The 22,387-nt window shown below is 54.6% G+C and overlaps 1 protein-coding gene across 1 annotated transcript in view; it reads left to right on the forward strand.

The window, feature by feature from the left end:
- ADAMTS14 (ADAM metallopeptidase with thrombospondin type 1 motif 14) overlaps positions 1–22,387 on the forward strand; it is a gene marked incomplete at its 5' end in the record, with an annotated part of 113,362 nt that overhangs the window by 85,180 nt on the left and 5,795 nt on the right. Inside the window, 12 exons of the mRNA XM_082642868.1 lie at positions 1,331–1,474; positions 2,132–2,264; positions 3,682–3,795; positions 6,072–6,220; positions 8,152–8,327; positions 10,601–10,734; positions 11,097–11,220; positions 12,206–12,286; positions 15,735–15,898; positions 18,455–18,623; positions 19,072–19,204; positions 21,055–21,262. Coding sequence (XP_082498994.1) covers positions 1,331–1,474; positions 2,132–2,264; positions 3,682–3,795; positions 6,072–6,220; positions 8,152–8,327; positions 10,601–10,734; positions 11,097–11,220; positions 12,206–12,286; positions 15,735–15,898; positions 18,455–18,623; positions 19,072–19,204; positions 21,055–21,262 — 1,729 coding nt within the window. The remainder of the gene's footprint in view (positions 1–1,330; positions 1,475–2,131; positions 2,265–3,681; positions 3,796–6,071; positions 6,221–8,151; positions 8,328–10,600; positions 10,735–11,096; positions 11,221–12,205; positions 12,287–15,734; positions 15,899–18,454; positions 18,624–19,071; positions 19,205–21,054; positions 21,263–22,387) is intronic.

Raw genomic sequence — 22,387 nt, forward strand, 5'->3', positions numbered from 1 at the left:
AGGTGGCAGGCTTGTGTGATCCTCGGGCCCGGACTTGGTTTAGAGCATGTTCATTCATTCATTCAACCAGTATTTCTTGAGCACCTGCGGTGTGCCAGGGCCTGTTCTAGAAATAGGGCTGCGGTGGAGAACGGGACAGAAAAGCACATAAGAAGCTACGTGCTGGGAGAAAACAAATAATCCACCATCCAGTGTCTGGTGGTGACATATACCTGTCACAGTCACATCTCCTGGCCTTGTCTGTCCACAAGGGCAGAGCTACGGGACCCGCCCCCAGCTTGCCCGCCCCCAGCCCACACGCAGAGTAAGGGCTGTTTTCTGCAGCTAGAAGGTCATGGGAAGGAGAGCAGTGGGCCAGTCCCGAGGGCGAGCCTGCCATCCGTGGTTGGCCATGCCCCTCTCTGCATCTGCCTGCCCCTGCGATTTCATCCCAGCCCTGCCCCTCACTGGATGGGTAGCACCTCCTCTCTGGGGCCTCCGTTTCCTCATCTGCAACACGGAGGCTGACACCAGAGAAACCTCTGAGGGCCCTTCCTGCCCTGGCAGCCAATGCTTCCACATATTCTGGAGCCAGGAGTTTGTCTTCCTGTATGTGGGGAGCAGAGTGTGTCCACTCTTCACTCACAGAGCCCCTCCCTATAGAGAGACAAGGTCAAGCTTAGAGGCCCATGTGTCTGTCTAGTGGTCAAGGCCAGATGCAGGCGCCTGGGAGTGTTTAAGAATTTAGAACCTTTGGGCTTTGGTGTTAAATGCTAACTATACAGAGCAAACTTTTACATTTAAACTATCATCACGACAGGTAGGTACCACACACAAAGCTCTGTGCTGGGTACCGCGGGGTCTAGGAGAAGCTAAAGAGGCTGGCACCCAGGGAGGGCACAGTAAGGGAGGTCGAACTGAACAGAATGAAACTGGTCCTTGCATGTGAGACCTTGGGTCTGGAGGGAAGACAGTGCATGGCGTGTGAGTTGTTAATGGTGGTACAGGTGTTCCCTGCTGGGGGAGGGCAGCCCACAGGGACGGCGGCCAGGAAAGGTGTCCTGGGGCCAGAGTGGGGCTGGAGCTGACCTCGGAAACTGTGAGGACGTGGGTAGGGTTTGAGGAGGGGGCAGGAGGGCAGAATGAGTCCAGCCCCATTGGGGGGCCAGGCGGGGTCTCAGCTTCCATCCAGAGGGGTGGCCCTCTCCACTGCATGGTGGGGAAACTGAGGCCAAAAGTCACAGTCTGAAGCCCGGTCAGGGCAGGGCCTCAGGCCCGCCTGCTCATCTCTCCAGGGGTGGGCTCCCTGGACATGACTGAGGGCTCCCCTCTGTCCTCCCCCACCCTCTAGGCTCGGCATGGAGCACGATGGTCAGGGGAACGGCTGCGCGGATGAGACCAGCCTGGGCAGCGTCATGGCGCCCCTGGTGCAGGCTGCCTTCCACCGCTTCCACTGGTCCCACTGCAGCAAGCTGGAACTCAGCCGCTACCTCCCGTAGGTCACCTCCACCCTCTGGGCCCGGATGGGGAGCAAGCGGCCTGCCACTCCGTCTCCCCCAAGTCATCTCCCCTCCTAACACCACCCTACTCCTGACACATGCTCAATTCTGGGTTTGCTGGTCAGCTCCTGGGGCTCCGGGGACGTGGAGGCCCAGGACAAACATTAGACTCAGGAGCTCAAGGCCGAGAATGGGTGCAGAGAGGATTTGGGTGGGACGGGTGCCGGCAGAGATACTGTCTCTAACCTCATGCAGCAGCCGGCCAGCACCCAGTGTACGTCCTGCACGGCGGGCTGACTTGTCTTCTTCTCTCAGTGCAGTGAGCCCTCAAATTGTCCACGAGCCAACCCTTAGTCTGGGCCATGATGTGTCTTTGTAATGCGGGCAAAACAGGCCCCGTAAGAAAGCCACAAGCTGAGTGCCTAACCGCAGTCCTGGGTGCCCTTGCCCTGGAGCTCCCAGACATGGTCGTGGGTGGAAGCGAGGGGAGGGCAGGGCAGCCCATCCTCCCTGGACAACACAGCTCCTGGCAGGGGGCAGCGGGGGCGGATTCCTGCAGGCCTTCCTTGCTTGGTTAACACCCCCTCCTCTGGGAAGGGAGAGCTTGGAAATTCCTGTCCCTGCCCGGCTCACCTCCCTGCCTCTGCCGGCAGCTCCTATGACTGCCTCCTTGATGATCCCTTTGCACCTGCCTGGCCCCGGCCCCCGGAGCTGCCCGGCATTGACTACTCAATGGACGAGCAATGCCGCTTTGACTTTGGCACTGGGTACCACACCTGCTCAGCGGTGAGTTCCCACGGCCTCTGCCAGCTGGATGCCAGGTCAGGTCCTCCTGGGATGCAGGCTGGTCATTCACAGAGCACCTTAGCCCAGGCAGGGTGACCAGGGCCCAGGCCCTGCCACTTTCTGCCTTATCCTCGCCCCACGCAGTCCCACAGAGGGGTGGGGGGCCAGCGTGTGTGGTGGCTGGAGAATGCCTGGGAAGATGGGAACAGAGAGGGTGGGCCACCGCTGGGATCCTGGCTGGGCTGGTCACCGGGGGAGTTTATCTGTCAGGTGGCCCATGTGTCAGATCAGGTGCTGGACTCTGGCCTGGTGTAGAAATACTTGCCACCCTCTGCTCTTTGGGCATGTGGCAGGATGTTTTGGGCAGACTTCCCACACTGGTAAAGCTCTCCTGTGCCCCATATAACCTCTCTCCAGGGGGTCAATTGCATGCTTCCCCAACCCTCCCCCACCCCCATCCCGTACTTGAGGAGATAGATACAAGGGAACAGAGCCCTGTCCCTACTCTGCAGGACAGGGCAGGGGAGAGCCTGGAGCCTGGCGACCAGCTAGAGCCACCTAGGAGAGAATTGAACAGCTGCTCACCAGGGCCCAGGTGGAGGCTCAGAGACGTGGACATCCCAGGGCAGGGAGCTCTCTGAGGGGTCAGGCCTTGGTGCCTCGAGTACCTCAAACCACCCGCATCCAGGAACGCAACCCCCTCCTCAGCTCTACAGGACCAGAAGGCCCTGTGTGTGGCCACCTTGCCCACTGCCCAGGCCACACTGGAACACCTGGTCTCTACTTTGGGAGTGGAGAAACGGCTGGGATATGGGATTTCAGTGCCCAGATGCTGTGTTTGTAGGACACTAGTCTGGCCAGCAGGGGATGATAGGAGAGAAAAGGAAATTGGGGCTTTCCTGGACAGTCTGAAACAGAAGGGTGCCAACCTCTGGTGTGGCTGGGTGAGATTAGAGGGAGGTGGGAGTCCTGACCTTGTCTGGGTGCTGCAGGGTCTGGGCTAGACTGGCAGCCCTCTCAAAGCCCCCCACATGCACAGAGCTCAGTGGGTATCAGTGGACCCAGCCTCCCCAGAGCCTCAAACCCTGGTCCCTGCTCAGTCAGAGTGGCCTCTGCAAAGGCAGGGAGGGAGGCCTGGGGAGGGAGACCAGAGGCGTGTGGGCTGTGGCTGGTGCCTTCTCTTCGGTGCCCTGTTGGAGAGAGGAGGTGTCGCCGAGGCCAGTGGCGCTTGGGGTGGGGTCGAGCTTGTGTGCGCGCGGGGCTCTGGCTGGATGGGCCCCTCCTGCCCCCCTTGCAGTGTTCTGGCCCCAATGCCCACCACACCCTCCCCTCGCTCTGTCACTGTCCTTTGCCCCCCGGACAACTCGTCAGAGCTGGGGAGCTAGTCCGGCCCAGTGACCCTGAACTTGCCGCGCAGTTCAGGACCTACGAGGCCTGCAAGCAGCTGTGGTGCAGCCACCCTGACAACCCTTACTTCTGCAAGACCAAGAAGGGGCCCCCGCTGGACGGGACGGAGTGCGCGCCAGGCAAGGTACCTGCAGACCGGGGGCTGCAGCAGGAGTGCCTTCCCGGGGTGCAGGCCCCACGGGAGACCCGCCTTGCCTCTGAGTGTGGATATGAATGTGTGGCAGGGGGCTGGGGGAGGGCTGAGGACAGGAGCCAGCCTCGCGTGTGGGCAGATGGGCAGGGAGTCCTCGTAAGAACTGACACACACGCCCTCTCCTCTCGGGCACCACAGTCCTTGGCTTCTACAGCAGCAGAGTCTGGCCTTGTCTCCCAGCCCATCGGCAGGAATGCTTACTGCCATTTGAGGAGAATGCAGCCCAGGCAGGTTAGGGAACTTGTGGAGGTCAGACAGAGGGTGATTGGCTGAGAAGGGGTGAAGGGAAGATTCCAGGTGTTCTGCCTCCTCCCCCCACCCACCATGCTGTTTCTTGCCCCTCCCTCCCAAACCTGCCCTTTCATGTACTTCCTGGGGTGTGTTTGTACCCTCTTGTGTGTGTGGGTGTCAGGAGGACCCCGGATCTGAGAGCCCTGAGCTGAGGTCTGAAACCCACCTCTGCTCTATTGCTGGCCCTGCCCACACCCCCATCTCTGTGTGGTGACCTTGGGCCATTCTTTGACCCCTGCTGAGCCCTGACCAAGCATCCTTCCCACTCCTCAGGTTGTTGTGAAGTTGTGAGTCGTGTCAAAGCAAATGAGAGGGCTGGGAAGAGGCACGGTGCTGCCCCCAGCAGCCTGTCCTCTGCCCTTCACCCTCTGCCCTCATCTGTTCTTCCCATTCTCATCTATAAACGGTCCGTCCCTTCACAGATGTGTGGGGCTTCCCATGGCCTTGTACAGGCCCTGTGGGCTCCAAACCCGGAGGGCTATTATCCTGGAGCCTCGGGTCTACCTGCTCCAGGTGTGTTCGAGTTTCCAGGCCCTCTCCTATCACAATTTCACAAAAGAGTTAATCAGTGGCTCTCAGTTTTGTCTGCATATTAGAACCATCTGGGGAGCTTTAAAATCCCCCACACCCCAGAACAGGGAGTGACTGCAAATGGGCACAAGATATCTCTTACAATGGTGGAAATGTTCCAAAATTGGATTGTGGTGATGGTTGCCAAATGCTGTAAATTTATGAAAAGTCATTGAATTGTACCCTTGAAATGAGTGAAGTTTATGGCCTGTAAATTTCAGTTGACCCTTGAATAACACAGGTTAGGACTGCATGGGTCTGCTTATATGCGGGTTTTTTTTTTTCAACAGTAAATACCACAATACTACCAATCTGTGGTTGGTTGAATCTGTGGATGCAGACCATGGATATGGAGGACCGACTATAAGTTATATGTAGATTTTCAACTGCAGAGGGCAGGAACCCCTAACCCCTGAGTTGTTCAATGGTAAACTGTATAGTGCTTCTTTTAAAAATTACCACTTCTTTTAAAAATCCCTACCTCTAGAGAGTCTGACTCAGTCTGGGGTGAAGCTGAGGCATCCAGAGTTCTTAAATGTTCCCCGAGTGACTCCAAGGCTGAGAACTACTGAGTTATCTCTTGAAAAAGACCCAGAGAGCTTTGCTGTATTTCTTACCTATGGCCCTACAGGAAAAGGGAAGGGGGTTGACTTTGGTTGAGCCCTCCTTTGTGCCCGGCCTTGTGCTGAGGGCTTTGTAAGTGTTGCTGCCTTCAATTCTTGGAACAGTCCCATTTAACAGGCAAGTACACTGAGGCTCAGCAAGGTGAAGCTATGCCAAAACCACACATAGCTAGTAGTGGCCGAGCTGGGATTCAAACCCAGGCCTCTGCATGGATGGACCTCCCGGGTGGCTGGCTTCCCTCCCATGAACATACCTGCCTCGGGCCCCTGGATGGTGATTTCAAGGCACAGAGCCAAGATCAACTCCAGATTGTGTGGGAAGATTGTGTCTTCTCTCCCTTATCAGCCCTTTGTTTCTCTGGGGGTGGTAAACCAAATAACTGCACAGTTATTGTCATCATTAATAATACCATCTGCCGTTTTTGGAGGGCTGTGTGTGCCAGGTGTTATTGAATGCTCACAGCAGCCCTGTGGGCAGGTGCTGTTATCCCCAGGGTACAGTTGAGGAATAGGGTCAGAAAGGGGGGCCCTTTGTTGAAGGTCCCTCAGCGCATGGTAGGGGTGGGATTCTGTGTGACCCTGAGGCTCGTGCTCTTAACGTTCCTTTTTCTGGGCTCGCCCGTGGTGCCTGCCAGCTGTGCCGTGTGCCCGGTTGGGCACTTTCTATGACAGGCTAGGCAGCAGTGGCCCTAGGGTGACCTCGCACCCTCTGCTCCATCCCAGTGGTGCTTCAAAGGTCACTGCATCTGGAAGTCGCCGGAGCAGACTTATGGCCAGGATGGAGGCTGGAGCTCCTGGACTAAGTTCGGGTCATGTTCGCGGTCGTGTGGGGGCGGGGTTCGATCCCGTAGCCGGAGCTGTGACAATCCCCCGTGAGTGCACTTGGCTGAGGTGGGCAGGGCAGGGGCCTGAGGGGGTTGGAGAGGGAGTCGCTGGGGGGCAGGGCACAAGAAAGAAGGTCCCCTGCAGGTGGCTGTGTACGTATTCCAATGGGTGACGGCCCAGAATTGTTGGGGGCGCCAGATCACTTCCACCTGGGTCTGACATCTCCCTTTGTGTCTGACTGACATCTGAGAATGGGTCCGAACCAATGATTCTCAGATTCTCGTCTGCGGAGAAGCTGGGTGGGCCCAGGGCTTGGCCAGTTGAACAAGCCCTCCTGTGACCCTCATCCTCTAGCTAAACTTTGAGAAAACACTGATCTAAATGTTCACTAGCCATGTCTTGGGAGGATACATTCCCCAAGTCTGTTTCCTACTACCTGAAGCAAAACTTCCTTCAATTTTTCTTAACTTATCTCTTTCTAACATCAAGTCCCCCCCTCACTACCCCCTACCCATATGTCCGCATTCTGGGGGAATAATCTCTTTCTCCCATTTATCCCCTCTATGGGGACCCCCTCCCATGGTTTTGGAACCTCTGAGCACCAGCTTTCTATGGCCTCCGTCTCCCAAGCTGAAGCAGCCTGCTTAGCACAGCTTCATGAGAGATGGGGGCTGGCTGGGGCCGGCCGTGTGGGTCGGCTGTCTCCACATTCAGGGATTCTGCGCCTCTGTGGGGCAGGGCCGGTCCCACGCCTCATAGTGCTGAGCCATGCGATGGAGACCTCAGCATGGCAGGGTCCTAGGATCACAGAGGCTCGGTGGTGGTCACCCTCCCTCCAGCATCCTCAGGAGCGGTCCTTCATACTCTGCTGTGTACAGGGATGGGACGCTCCGTGCCCCCTGGAGCAGCCTGTTCCTGTGTACTGACCCTTTACAAATATGAGCCAAAATGAACAGCCTTGTAACTTCAACCTGGTGGGGGTATGAAAGCCAGGTTAAAGAAAGGCACGGTGATGCCCACTCTGGATAGACCACCTCCCAGTCATGACAGATAGTTATCCCCATTTATTGAACTCGTCTATGGTAATAACGATTTTTATTTTATGAGGCTTAAATGAAGTATAATCTATGCACTCTTGGCACCATGCCCAGCGCAGATTAATAAAGGACAGCTGCTGTTATAATTGCTCCAGTGTATGGAGCACTTTCTCTGTGCCAGGTGGGGTGCTAAGGACTTCCATGCATAAACCCATGTAATCCTCCTGACATCTCTGAGCAGAGTTCCAGTAACCTTGTTCACTTGGGTACTTTGTATCCATAATCTTACCGGATCCTTTTAATTTAATGGGGAAGAGAATACAGATTTAAATACCTTTTTAAAATTTATTCTTCACAGACACACCAGGAGGTAGGTAAAATAAGAGGTGTTATGGTCCCTCCTTTAAAGCAGAAGTTAAGGCACAGCAAGACTTGGGGTTAGATTTAGCCAGGTCTTCTTACTCCAAATCCAAGTCTCTTTTACCACTCCTTAGTTTATTATGATATGAAATGGAAGTGGATGCAAATAGGAGCAGTTGAGTCATTTATTGAGGGCCTGCCGTATGTCAGGAGCTGTGTAACGGCTGAAAGAATATACGAAGATGAATCAGATTGATTTCTCTTCTAGCCCAGTTGGAGGGGGTTAGTCATTCCCTCCTGTCTTCCTCCCTCTCCCTCCCCCCATCTTTTGCCCCCTTTCTTTTGTTCATTCTCTCCTCTCCCCCATCACACACACACACAATAGGTGGCATATGCCTGAAGCGACCAAAAGGCTCTGAGCTCAGCAGTCCTCACAGTGGGGGTTCCTCTCTAGTTTGTAAGTTAGTGGAGCCCCTTTTTATGCTACTCTAAAAGGCTGGGCTACCCCAGGTCACCATGTGGGAAGCCTGCCCCCACACCCAGCCTTTCCAGCCAGCACGGTCTCTCTGCGCTCGCCCCAGCCCAGCCTATGGAGGCCGCCTGTGCTCGGGTCCCACGTTCCAGTACCAGGTCTGCAACGGCGAGGAGTGTCCGGGGCCCTACGAGGACTTCCGGGCCCAGCAGTGCGCCAAGCGCAACTCCTATTACGTCCACCAGAACGCCAAGCACAGCTGGATCCCCTACGAGCCGGACGACGGTGAGTGGAGCCCTGCTCCCCACGCCCACCCCGTGGCCTTGGGCATCTGCTGGGTCCATGTCTTCCCAGGCAGGGCTTCCCATGCCTGGCCCACCAGTGAAGGTGGAGGGACAGTGGTGGCACCAAAAGGGATATTGCAGTCAGCAAGTTTGCCATACGCCTTTGTGCAGGCCTTTGCACTGTGTGCGTTGGGGGAGCCACAATCCTCATCACAACCATCCTTGATTTGTATGCTTATGCTGACTGTTTTCTGTCAGATGCAAGGACAGTGTCTTGAGCAAGGGTTACTTGGCCCAGAGGTACCGGCTGGCAGCAGTGCTGGCTGTCGGGGTTGGTGCCTTTCGGACATGTCCTTACCTGTGCGGAAGGCCCGGTACAGGTGTGGGTGCCCCTTGCTTTGCATAACCGGGATCCTGAGAAGCTTTGTCCTATTACATACCATGTTTTTAGGTTTTACTGATTGTGCTACTGTTTCAGTAGTTAATGAAAATGATTTGAAAGTCAGGCTGATGGGAGTCTGTGGAATCCTCCTACTGACCCCCTACAGGCTACCCTGGACACAGGTCTCAGGACTCGAGCGGAGGGTCTGAATTCTGGGGCCAAGCCAGTGCCTATCTGTTTTGGAGCATTTCTAGTGATGGCTCTCGCAGCGGCAGAGAGAACCCAGTGAAGGGCTGGATTCATGCCTTCAGGCTGGAAGGGCCTTTAACAGTCCTCTCAGTCTACTTTCCCCTGCTGGCCTCTCCATGGTCCTTCCATAGCCTGATGCTTACCCCCTACCATGTAGCCCTCGGCATCAACACGGCGCCGATCAGAATGGCCTTTCCTGAGCCCAGGGCCACCTCTTCGTAGCCCTGGTTCCAGAGTATCAATTGCAAGACCCTCCATCTTCAGCTCACATTTAGAATGACAGTCTTCAAGTTGGAAGGGACCTTGGAGGCCTGTGTATTGCCCGCCAGTGCACAGACCCCTCCAGAACATGCTTGTAGGGAGTGTCTTCTCCCTGCTTAGACTCCTCCTAGCCTGGGGAGCTCACCACTCCCGTGCCACTGTCGGCTGGCTTCCAGGGCTGCCCAGAAACCCACCTGCCTGGGGTGTACTGGTCAGGGTCCTGCCTGTCTTCGGGAGGGATGCAACGCCCCACCCCTTAGCCCCTGGTCCAGGTCCCACCAGGAATATGACTCCCCCTCTGCATGAAATCCAAAGTAGTATTGGATGTTGTGGCTCTGGACTTGAGTCCTGAGTGCTGGGACTTGAGTCCTGAGTCACCAGGTATCCTGGGAGCCCAGGGATGAGGAGCAGGGAGCCAGATGGTTCCTTACAAATTTTGCTTTGGAAGCCTTGCACATCCATCCAGACCCACACAAGCTGCTGCAACACAGGGTGGAGAAGGGCTGCAAGGCCAATGGGGCAGCTGGACTTTGGGTTTTCCCAGGACTTTTAGACAAATTCCAGGAAGTTAGCTAAGCCCCAACCTCCCTTTTTCTAAGAAACACAGCAAGTGTTTATATGTTCTCTGGAACCTACTTTTGTAGGACGTTAATAGCCTTGATTTGATTGTTAGAACTAGAAAGGATCTCCCTCCTTCCCTCACTGCTGCTCCATTTTGTAAACCCAAACACAGACCACTGTTCTGCCTTACTTTCATGCAGCCTTCTAATATTCACAAGCATGGTAAGATTCACCATCATATGTGTGACTGGGGATGTGTATGTAGAGGTCAGAGCAGGACTCAAGCCAGACTGCCTGGGTTAGAATCCTGGCAATGCCACTTACTGGGTGGCTGTATGGCCTTGAGCAAATTCCTTAACCTCTCTGGTCCTTGGTTTCCTCCTCTGTAATGCTACTTCCTTGGGGTTATTGAGAGGCTTAACTTAGTTAATTCACGAAAAGCATTTAAAGTTGTACAGTAAGAATGTATAAAGGTTTTAGAAGTCTGGCACATAGTAAGCTTTCATTAAGTGTCGGCTTATTATTATTGTTATTATTATTGTTTTATCACTTGATGTTTCTTAACAACGTGATGTGGCATTTTAGTGACCAGGTGTAATAAATAAGGAACTGAGGCTCAGAGAGGTCAGATGATTTGCCCAAGGTCACATGGCTCAGAAGTGACACAGCAAGGATTTTAAGCCCAGCTCCACACCTAGTTCTCCCCCCATTGCCCAGAGCTGGCCCCTGGAGCTTCCTGTTCGGGCCATGTGTTAATGTCGGTCTAGGCCAACCCACCTTCTCCGAGCCCAGTTGGGTCAGTGTGGTCCCTTTCCCCACAGACGCCCAGAAGTGTGAGCTGATCTGCCAGTCAGAGGACACAGGGGACGTGGTCTTCATGAACCAGGTGGTCCATGACGGGACTCGCTGCAGCTACCGGGACCCGTACAGCATCTGTGCCCGCGGCGAGTGCGTGGTAGGTGCTCCCCTCCTGGCCGCCCACCCTCTGCCTGCCCCGGGAGACTGGAGGGCTGCACTACCTCCTTCTGCTCCCTGGGAAGACAGGCATCGCCTCCCCTTCCTCACCCATGACACCCCTTGGTCCTCAACATGCCCCTGGGATGCTGGAAAGGGGTTACTGCCAGCCCCATTCAAGGGGAGAGGCGTGGCCAGGTTTAAGACCTTGCCCATGTCACACGGCGAGTCCAAGAATGCCTCTTGGTCCAGGGTCCTCTCCTGTCAGTGCCTGGGGACTGAGGAGGGGGCCAGGGGCTGCCGACCTGGGGGTGGTGGTGGGGCATGGAAGCCTCTTCCCTCTGACCCCATCTCTGGCTTTAGCCCGTCGGCTGTGACAAGGAGGTGGGGTCCATGAAGGCAGATGACAAGTGTGGGGTCTGTGGCGGCGACAACTCCCACTGCAGGACTGTGAAGGGGACTCTGGGCAAGGCCTCCAAGCAGGCAGGTGAGCAGGTTAGGGCTGGGGGACGACCAGGAGGTGCTGGGGTTCCTGCCCAGCTAGCGTCCCTAGAGCCCGAACCATCCCTTAGGTGGGCCCTCCCTCCTTGAGCTGGGCCACAGTTCGGGGGGGCGGGGAGGGGGTGCCCTGGAGCCTGTCTCAGACCACAGCTGCCCCCGGCTGTGGTCTCTCATCTTGCAGGCATGCTGCGCCTGCGCTTGGGCTCAGGAGCTCAGAAGCATTTCCTGCTTGGCACTGTGTTGTCCTAGGAACTCAGCCATCTCTTTGGCCTGGGGCTGTTGGTGGGAGTGAGGGTCCAGACAGATCTGTAGATGAGGCCCAGGCTGGACTGGTAATTTCCTTTTTGCTCTTCTCTCTCACTTTTTTTTTTTTTTTTTAAACTGAAGCGCTTCCTGCTTTGAACTCCTGGTGCCTTAGAGTTCCTTGACTTCCCTCCCCACCTCCAATCTGGACACACTTGCTGTTGAAAAGGGCCAGATATTAGTCCTTTACACTTTAGTATGAACTAGATTCATTTCCCCTTGGGGAGTGTTTCAGCTTTGCCATGCCTCTCCTTGTTGGGGGAGAGTTGATTGCTCTGAGAAAGGTTAGTTTTCAGGCCTCGGATTGGGAGGATCACGGGGGCCCCCCATGCTGGATCTTCATGGCCTATTTCATCGAAATCCCTACAGTGGCTTAAAATGTGAGAAGAAAGAGGGGAGGGAAAGTCAGGAGAGAAAAGCAGGGTCAAGAAAGTGGCAAATAATAGGAACTAACACACACACAGAGCCCAGTAGTATTTATAGAGCATCTTAAGCTGTATGAACTGTGATCCTCTCAGCACCTTATGGAGAAGGGCCCATTCCTATTTTACAGACAAGGAAACTGAGGTTCCTGGGTATCTGTGAGGAGAGGGGGTGATGGGGGATGCTGGCAGTGGGGCTACCAGCTCAGGATGCTCATGGTTTTTCTGGATCCTCCTCTGTGGCAGGAGCTCTCAAGCTGGTGCAGATCCCAGCAGGTGCCAGGCACATCCAGGTTGAGGAGCTGGAGAAGATCCCCCACCACATTGGTGAGTGCCAGGGTGCCAGGAGATGGGCAGCCAGGCCCCGGGACCTGCCCTCGGGTGTGGGGGGAGCTGGGAGGACAGAGGAGAGGATTCTAATGCAGAGGGCATTTCATGAGTTCGAATAATGGGAGAGAACCCTTTTTTTTTTTTTGCGGTAGGCGGGCCTCTCACTGCTGTGGCCTCTCCCGTTGCGGAGCACAGGCTCCGGATGCACAGGCCCAGAGGCCATGGCTCACGGGCCCAGCCGCTCCGCGGCATGTGGGATCTTCCTGGACCGGGGCACGAACCTGTGTCCCCTGCATCAGCAGGCGGACTCTCAACCACTGAGCCACCAGGGAAGCCCGAGAGAACACTTTTTTATTGATTGATTGATTTTTATTCATGTTGAAATGGGAACCTGCTCCATGGTTCAAATATCAGAAGGTATGAAAGGAGATCCAGTGAAGATTCCCACCCCCCCCAGCCCACAGGCCCCATGGGCAGATTTCTTTCAGGGGTGATGAAAATGTTCTGGAATTAGACAGTGGTGATGATTGCACAGTCACTGAATTGCATACTTTGAAAGGCAGAATGGTTTGGTTTGTGAAGTATACCTCAATTTAAAACACGTAAGCATGGTTTGGAGGAGGCTCCTGGCGAGCAGGTGGGCAGAAGGCTGCTGCCCGCACGTTGGGCTGTGGCTGGGTTCCCCCACACTCGTCTGTGCTCAGGCTCCTTACTGAGGGCATGTGGGCTGTGATGTCACTGGGCCTCAGCCTGTCACAGAGGCTGCTCTTACCCACTGTGCCCACCAAGTCACCCTGCTTATCACCAGCTCATCATAAACACGAACCCCAAACCTAACATCTCTGGGCAAGCTTGTATATTACAAAAGTGCTGACTTTTCATATTTTTAGGTTATTATTAAAATAATACAAAACATTTTTAAAGTCTCCTGGAGAACTTGCACTCCTTGGAGAATACATCTGCATTAGCACAGCTGTAAAAATTCCTAACCTGCTCTGGAGGGCACCTGAGTGTAGTCCAAGCAGGCATAAGGCACAAGGGGAAACTGACACGCAGAGTGGCTTGTGGGCCCTCTGTGTGCCCTCACTCACTTGCGGGGTGAGCCAGTCTGGGCCTGGGTCTCCCATCTTCTACCCTGTGCCCCTGCCAGCTGCTCCTCTGCACGGGGAGTGTGAGACGGGAGGGCTTTGGCTTGGCCACCTCCCTGCCCACTTGCCTGTCTGGCTGTGGAGAATTACGCCTGCACGGGGGCAAGGAGAGAAGGTCATTTACCCCTGGAAGAGGATGGTTGCTTACAGACACTCCTCCTACTGCACCCCTACAGATGATTCCATAATGTCAGCAGCCCCTTGGGCCCCTGGCCAGCCCCTTCCACCCACGTTCCCCCAAACCCGCTCAGATGTCCAGCCCTTCCAAGGAGCTAGATGGGCTTGTAGGCAGCAGATGGGCTTCCCTGGAGGTCGGGGCAGAGGCTCCTAGCCCCTGTGGCAGGCTCTGGGCGGGCACACTTGCTGTGTGTTTATGGGGTGAGGGTTAGAGCTTTCCAGGAGCCTGCAGGGGAGGGAAGCAGAACTGAGACCTGTCGTCGGCACAGGTTGTGTGATTATACGTGTGTGAGATCTGCAGCAGCCCTGGTGTAAATGTGCAGAATGTGTATGTGGGAGTGAGTGTGTGTGTGCCCGTGTGTGTGCACACGTGCGCTAACAGGGTATGTACTCTCTGGAGAAGCCTGGGACAGGTGGCAGCCTTGGCAGTGAAGCCCAAGGCCCTGTCCAAATGTGTGAGGCGCTCCTGGAATTTGGGGTCATGGACTCTGAAAGGAAGTGAAGGGAAGACAAGCCGTGCTGTTAATATCCACCGTGTGTGGGGCTTTGAGCTGGCACTTTTCATTCGTTATCTCGTTGGAGCCTCATGATAACCCTCTTGTTATCCCATTTTGCAGTTGAGGAAATTGAGGCTCCGAGAAGTTAAAAGAGTTGCTGGAGGTACCGAGTGGGTCAGTGGTAGGACCTGGGCTCAGAGCTGGTAGGAGGTGGTGGAGATTCCAGCCCACCACCCCCAGGAAGGCGGGGTGTACATCCAGGGACCAGGGACAGCAGTGGTCGTGAGCTGTGGAGGCAGACAAGGGCCTGAGGCGATGCTCAGCTCTAGCCTGGAGGGTCTGGTGATTCTGGGGGCTGGCAGAGATCAGGTCGTGGGAAAGGAGGGGGCGTCTCTCCTCCCTCTCAGCAGGGAGGCTGGCCCTCCGGAGAGCTGGGCTACCAGCCTCTGTGTGTCCAGGACAAACCCTTGCCCCTCTCAGGGCCTCTGATTCCCCATCTGGATTAATAACAGCACCAACCTCAGGATGCATGTGAGGATCCCACTGAGGAGGGAGCAGAGTGAACAGCATGTGGTTCATGCCCTGGATCCTTAGCTCTTCTATTATAATTACACCAGCTGGGGACACCCTGAGGCTCCAGAGCCTTTGCCATCCCCACCTGGCTGGGGGCTCGGGTCCCACGGTGCAGCCATTCTCTGACCCCTGATGCCTCCCGGGTGAATGAGGCTGTGACTTGGGGGCCTTTGCTGGGGTGTCTACAGCTACACACCTTCTGCCCGCCGGTCACCCAGCGCCTTTCAGTTACAAGTTGTGAGTTACTCGCTGACTGGGACTTTAAGGGGGAAAAATGGACAGATATTTTTTATACTCCTGCTCTGTGCCAGGCCCTGTGCTGGGCCAAGGACACTGAGATGGAGGAGATACACTGACAGGCTATGGGAGAGACAGGACATCTGTAACTGTAACAGTGCTAAAAGTCAGGTGCTGATTTGATGACAGTAATAGTGCCTACCATTTATTAAGTGCCAATTGCATGCCATGTACTCTGCCTAGTTCTTTATATATATGAACTCCTTTAATTGTCCCAAGAGCCCCATGGCAGGGTAGGTGGGCAAGGGATACTGCGATTATCCTCGTGGGGCAGCAGCCCTATGAGCTAGGTAGAATTATCATTCCCATTTTACAGATGGTAAAACTGAGGCAACACAGGGAGGCTAAGTAACTTTCCCAGATCAATCTGGCTCCAGAGCCTGTACTCTTAGCCGCTATGCTCTGCTGTCGAAGTTGTAGGGAGGGCAAATCCCTGAGGACTGGACAATCAAAGAAGGCTTCCTGGAGGAGGGGAGAATTGTGCTGAGCCTTAAATGTGGGTGGAGATTAGTCAGGCAGGAAGAAGGGGAGACAAGGTGAGAGGAATGGTGTGCGCCAGGGTCCAGAGGCAGGGGTGCTATGTGGGGGCAGTGGGATGATCCATCCGACTGGAGAAAGGCTCAGGTGGGAAGGAGTGACAGGTGGGCAGGGAGCCCCTAGGGGCCCACTGGGACGGCCTTGAAACCCCTGAGGTGTGGCTGGTGCTCCTGTGGAGGGGAATAGAAATCTGTGTGACCCTCTCCCCATGGCCAGCGGTGAAGAACCAGGTCACAGGCAGCTTCATCCTCAACCCCAAGGGCAAGGAAGCCACGAGCCGGACCTTCACTGCAATGGGCCTGGAGTGGGAGTACGCGGTGGAGGATGCCAAGGAGAGCCTCAAGACCAGTGGGCCCCTGCCAGAAGCCATTGCCATCCTGGTGAGTCACCACCCTGCATGGTGGCCCCTGCCCACCCCCGCTTGCTGCCTCAGCCCAATCCCCTAGCTCACCATCTCTGCTGCTGAGCCAACGCAGGCCTGGTGGAAATCCTCCTGTTCTGGTGTCTTCAGGAGCCTGGGCAAGGCCAAGATGCCCTCTGTGCTTCGAGGCTGGCAGGATGGCAAGTGAGGAGGAAAAAAGAAATGGTTGTCTCACTGTCTGATCAGAGATGCCTCACACAGGGAGTCTGTTCTCCTTAACACAGGGTCAGAAATAGGGCCCAGGAGGAGCTGGAGGGACCTGGGTTGGCTCCCCCGCCGTTCTGCCATCATCCAGTATCCAGTTGCATTATGGCCTTGCCAGCAAGTGAGTCCAGGAGTCCAGTGGCCTGTGGCCCAGGGGTGCTGTCTGGCACTGCCAGCCTCCTGAGAGGGGGTTGGGGCCACTGTCCCAGCTGAGGTCCACCTCTGCCCACACCCCCTCTTCCTAGACCATAAGCCAGGGCTTATGGAGCAGGGATTGTTAACTCAGGAGACCAGACCGGGAGGGGCTCTGTTGGCGCTGGCTGGTGGCAGGGAGACCTTCTACAGGCTTTGTTCCTGGTGCTACCCTCATTAGTCAGGGAGGTCCTAGAGGGCAGGGTCTGAAGCCTATTGATGCCAGCATATTAATTCAATCCAGCATGTGCTTTCTACTCACCCTGTATTTGTTGTCCACCCATACACCCATGGCAGATTGATTTTCAATGAGAGCACCAAGGTCATTCAGTGGGAAAGAAGAATCTCCTCAACTAATGGTGCTGGGACCACTGGATATGCACATGCAGAAGAAGGAAGTTAGACCCCTGCCTCACACCATATACCCATATCAGCTCAAGATAGATCAAGGCCCCAAGTACAAGAGCTAAAACCGTAGAACTCTTGGAGAAAAGAGAGGGATAAATCTCATGATCTTGGATTCTTAGATATGATACCAAAAGCATGAGCAACAACAAGAAAAAAGAGATAAATTGGTCTTCATGGAAATTGAAAGCTTTTGTACATCAAAAAAGACGTTTTTAAGAAAGAAGATAACCTGAACAGACTGGGAGAAAATATTGGCAATCCTATATCTGATAAGAGTCTCTATTGTAGACCATCTTCTAGAGTCAGGCAGTGTGGGTGCTCTGGTGAGCAGGACAGACCAGCACACATGGTTCCTGCCTTCACTGGAACTTAGGTGTGTGGGAAGGAGAATCACCGATGGGCACACAGGCTGTTCTCAGGCCTGGCACACAGTAGCTGCTTAGTTTGAGTTTTTTTTGTTTTTGTTTTTTTAAACATCTTTATTAGAGTATAATTGCTTTACAATGGTGTGTCAGTTTCTGCTTTATAACAAAGTGAATCAGTTATACATATACATATGTTCCCATATCTCTTCCCTCTTGCATCTCCCTCCCTCCCACCCTCCCTATCCCACCCCTCTAGGTGGTCACAAAGCACAGAGCTGATCTCTCTGTGCTATGCAGCTGCTTCCCACTAGCTATCTGTTTTACGTTTGGTAGTGTATATATGTCCATGCCACTCTCTCACTTTGTCACAGCTTACCCTTCCCCCTCCCCGTATCCTCAAGTCCATTCTCTAGTAGGTCTGCATCTTTATTCCCGTCTTGCCCCTAGGTTCTGACCATTTTCTTTTTTTTTCTTTTCTTTTTTTTTAGATTCCATATGTATGTGTTAGCATACGGTATTTGTTTTTCTCTTTCTGACTTACTTCACTCTTTATGACAGTCTCTAGGTCCATCCACCTCACTACAAATAAGTCAGTTTCATTCCTTTTTATGGCTGAGTAATATTCCATTGTATATATGTGCCACATCTTCTTTATCCATTCATCCGATGATGGACACTTAGGTTGTTTCCAGCTCCGGGCTATTGTGAATAGAGCTGCAATGAACATTTTGGTACATGACTCTTTTTGACTTATGGTTTTCTCAGGGTATATGCCCAGTAGTGGGATTGCTGGGTCGTATGGTAGTTCTATTTGTAGTTTTTTAAGGGACCTCCATACTGTTCTCCATAGTGGCTGTATCAATTTACATTCTCACCAACAGTGCAAGAGGGTTCCCTTTTCTCCACACCCTCTCCAGCATTTATTGTTTGTAGATTTTTTGATGATGGCCATTCTGACCGGTGTGAGATGATATCTCATTGTAGTTTTGATTTGCATTTCTCTAATGATGAATGATGTTGAGTATTCTTTCATGTGTTTGTTGGAAATCTGTATATCTTCTTTGGAGAGGTGTCTATTTAGGTCTTGGGTTGGATTTTTGGATTGGGTTGTTTGTTTTTTTGCTATTGAGCTGCGTGAGTTGCTTGTATTAGCCTCAGTTTTGCCACGTGGCTACAGATCTGAAAGGCCTCGCCAGTGCGTGCTCAGTGCTGCCCCCTCCTGGCTATCACTGGTTCTGCTTCTGACCCCACATCCTCCCCCTTGACCCCTCCTCCCCGGTCCCCCTATGCTGGCCTTGCTTCCCTGCTCGCCAGTCCTTTGCCACCTCGTCTGTCTTTCCCTTCAGGTGCTCCCCCCAGCTGAGGGCGGCCCCCGCAGCAGCCTGGCCTACAAGTACGTCATCCACGAGGACCTGCTGCCCCTTATCGGGAGCAACAACGTGCTCCTGGAGGAGGCGGACACCTACGAGTGGGCACTCAAGAACTGGGCACCCTGCACCAAGGCCTGCGGAGGAGGTACTGGCTTGCCTGACTGCAGACGCCTTGTGGGAGGAGCGGGAGGCGTCGGGGGCCTGACATCGTCTCCACTTGGCGTGTCCCCGGCTCGTGCCTCCGTTTCTTCTTGAAGGTCTCTGGGGTGTGGCAGGGTGCCTGGGCAGGGCCTTGGGGCTGGGCTGGGTATACTAGAGCAGTATCCGGGGCAGGACCTCTGCCCCGTAAGGGCTCACCAGCTGCGCGCAGAGACAGCAGCCCACGTCCCCACCTGTGCTACACCAGTGACACCTGAGATGCGCTGGTCAGGGAAGGCTTCTTCCGAAAGTGACTTGGGGAGGGGAAGGTGCAAAGGCACAGAGGGAGGGGGGATTGGCTGCAGTCTCTCCAGAGCTCACTGTCCCTGAGGCTCTGGGCAGGACAGTGGGGGCCTGGTGAGACTGACCCCCACGGCAGGCTGTCCTCCCTTCAGGGATCCAGTTCACCAAGTACGGCTGCCGGCGCCGGCGAGACCACCACATGGTCCAGCGGCACCTGTGCGACCACAGGAAGAGGCCCAAGCCCATCCGCCGGCGCTGCAACCAGCACCCGTGTGCCCAGCCTGCGTGAGTGCTTCTGGGGGAGGGACGAGGAGGCTGACCGCAGACCCTCTCTCTGCCCTGACGTCAGGATGAGGGGCGGGTGAGCCTGCTTCCGCCAGCGCTGGAGGGTGGAGGCACGTAGCCCCTGCAGCCGGGACTTCCTGAGCAGAGAGCATCCAGACGCGAGCCTCTGCCCACGGCCCGCGCTGCCTTCCTTGCCCGTCCATCCCCTCTGGGATTTCTGCATTAACTTTCACTCCCAGAAGGAGGAAGGTGCTGCCTTTGTTCTGCCCCTCCCAGCATTATTTTACAGATGGGGAAGCTGAGGCCCGATCTGGGGACACAGCTTTCCCTCAATGATCCAGGGGGGCCATGCCGGTGAAGAGGATTGCAGTGTTTCCAGGCCCTAGGCCAGGATGCTGTCTACCAGTTCCTCCCTGCCCAGTCATCTGGGGCCCAGGGATGCGGTCTGGCCTTCCATCCCCCAGCTGTGGTCTAGCCCTTGATTGGGATTCCCTGGCCTGAGGACACAGGCTCTTTTTGAGCCCAAGGTCATGTTCTTGGGGTTACTTGGAGGTGGCTTTGGGGAGAGGAGAGAGCTATAATTTGTGGAGGATCGATGTCTGGTCTCTGGGCCTGTTGCCCAGCTTGTCCTCAGCCCCAGCAGGCTTCTCTAGTGGCTCCCAGGTAGGGCCGAGGGTGGCCGGCCAGTAGGAAACTATGAAGAGCTGAGTCCATCCTCCTGCCTCCCAGAAGTCCTCCCAGGGTTGGGGGGTTCCAACTCAGCCTTGCTGATCCACAGCAGCCCTGCTCCCACAGGGTAGAGGGACCTCAGAGCCAAGGTGGGAGCTGCTGACCGGTGCTAGAGGCTGCCATGGCCTCCCTGTGCCCGGCCCAGGCCACGATCCCCAGCCCCCTGGCTCTCCATGGTTCTTTTTTATGCGTGACTTTTTATTCAGGCCACTTTGCCCACAAACATCTGTGATCACAGAGCATGCGGGGCTAACTCTGCCATGACCCCTAGCAGGTCACCCCACCCCGGGCTTGTCTCCTTATCTGTAAAATGCCAAATGAAGTTTCGGGGCTTTTTGTTTTGTTTGTTAAGGGAAGGGGTTGGCTAAAGCCGTTGTTTACTAAATGATGCCTCAGGAAACAGAGGGGGGTGGGAGTTGGCGGCTGCCCCTCCCCTCCACCCCACCAGAGCAGTTTTGCTTTTGTCTAACTCTTCCAGTGGGCGCCTGCTTAAGATGCTGCTGGAAGTTGCTCTGTGGCTAAAAGACACTTGGAGACTAGCGGCTTAGCTGATCAGCACCAAAGCTCTGCAGGCACTGACATTGATAATAATAGTGCCTGCACGTATGACATGCCTACTGCATGCCATGCACTCTGCCATGTGCTTTACGTATACAGGTCCTTTCATTGTCCCAAGAGCCCCATGGTAGGGGCTTGTACTGCAAGCTGTGGTTTTCATCTGTTTTTTGCTCGGCTGAATGTCAGCACCTAGGACAGTGCCTGCACATGATAGACACGCAAATATTTATGAAGTGTTGAAAGAATCCTGATGTAAAGATGGGGTAACTGAGGCTTAGAGGGGTTAATAGCTTGTCCAAGGACCTGCAGGGAGTCAGGATTTAAATATGCATTATACCCCTTTTTCAGATGAGGAAACAGAGGAGAGAATACGTGACCTCCCTAAGGCCACACACCTGACAGCTGCAGAGCCACATGGATGGTTGGCTTGGCCCCCAAACATTCTGAAGCCCAAACCGTCTCTGTGGCTCCTGCCTTTGGTGGCTCAGCGAGTGGGAGTGGCCCTGGGAGGAAATGTCCCATAGTCCCGCCTTTCCTCCACCTTTCTCCCTGTCTGTCTCCAGGTGGGTGACGGAGGAGTGGGGCGCCTGCAGCCGGAGTTGTGGGAAGCTGGGGGTGCAGACTCGGGGAGTGCAGTGCCTGCTGCCCCTCTCCAACGGTACCCACAAGGCCATGCCGGCCAAGGCCTGCCCCGGGGACCGGCCCGAGGCCCGCCGGCCCTGCCACCGCGTGCCCTGTCCAGCCCAGTGGCGGACGGGAGCCTGGTCCCAGGTGAGCTGTCCTCAGGGCGTGGGAGGGGCTGGGCCGACAGGCACCTTCCTTGCAAAGTCAAGGAAGAGGAGGGTCTGGGTGGAGGAGCTGCAGAGAGATCTGGTGCTCCCTGCAGGCGGAGTGTTTCTGGCTGAATTCCTCTCCCCACATCTGATCTGATTTTTCTCAAAACTAAGTCCAACGGTATGCTGGGCCATGGTTTTGGGCTTGGCCTTTATATTCATTCACTATCAGCTTTTACCTTCACAGAGTTAGGAGGCCTGGGCTAATATCCCTTTGTTACAGATGAGCAAATTGAAAGACACTCTTGTATTAAGAAATATTTACTGGGACTCCCCTGGCTCTCCAGTGGTTAAGACTCTGCACTTCCAATGCAGGGGGCATGGGTTCCATCCCTGGTTGGGAAACTAAGGTGCCAACTACGTTCCAGGTACACTGTACTAAGAATGCCTGGAACCCATTACCAACCAGACAGACCTGATTCTTGTCCTCGTGGGGCTTACAGTCCAGTGAGGGAGATATAAGAGACAAGTACCAATAACAAAAGCATTTACAGGTTGCAGTTGGAGCTGAGCAGAAGTAAACAGGGTAACATATCAGAGAGGGCCTCTCTGAGGAGGTGACATTTGAGCTGAGACCTGAGGTGTGAGCCATATGAAGACCCTGTGGCAAGAACAACCTTGCCATGTTCCAGAAAGCTAAAGGACATTGGGACTAGAGCTTAATGAGAGGGGCAGGGGTTACACGACATCTTCAGAGAGTGGGCAGGGGGTCAAATCCTGCAGGGCTTTATGAGGAGTTAGAGTTATATAAGAGCAGTGGGAAACTTGAAAGGTTTTAACGTGTATGTCACCAGCTCTGATTTCAGGTTTAAAGATCACTCTGGCAGCTCTGTAGCAAGTTCATTGCTGGGAGGCCAGGGAAGAAAAAGGCAAACAGTAAGAAGGTTGTGGAATAGTCCAGGGGCCAGAGGGAAGTTTTTTCAGGTTTGGGGTTTTCTCTTAAAAATTTGTTTGATGTGAACCTTGGAGACATTATGTAGAGTGAAGTAAGCCAGACACCAAATGACAAATACTGTATGATTCCACATATGTGAGATACCTAGAGCAGTCAAATTCATAGAGA

The sequence above is a fragment of the Mesoplodon mirus genome (assembly GCF_964341445.2).
Source record: "Mesoplodon mirus genome assembly, chromosome: 2".
Classification (NCBI taxonomy): domain Eukaryota; kingdom Metazoa; phylum Chordata; class Mammalia; order Artiodactyla; family Ziphiidae; genus Mesoplodon; species Mesoplodon mirus.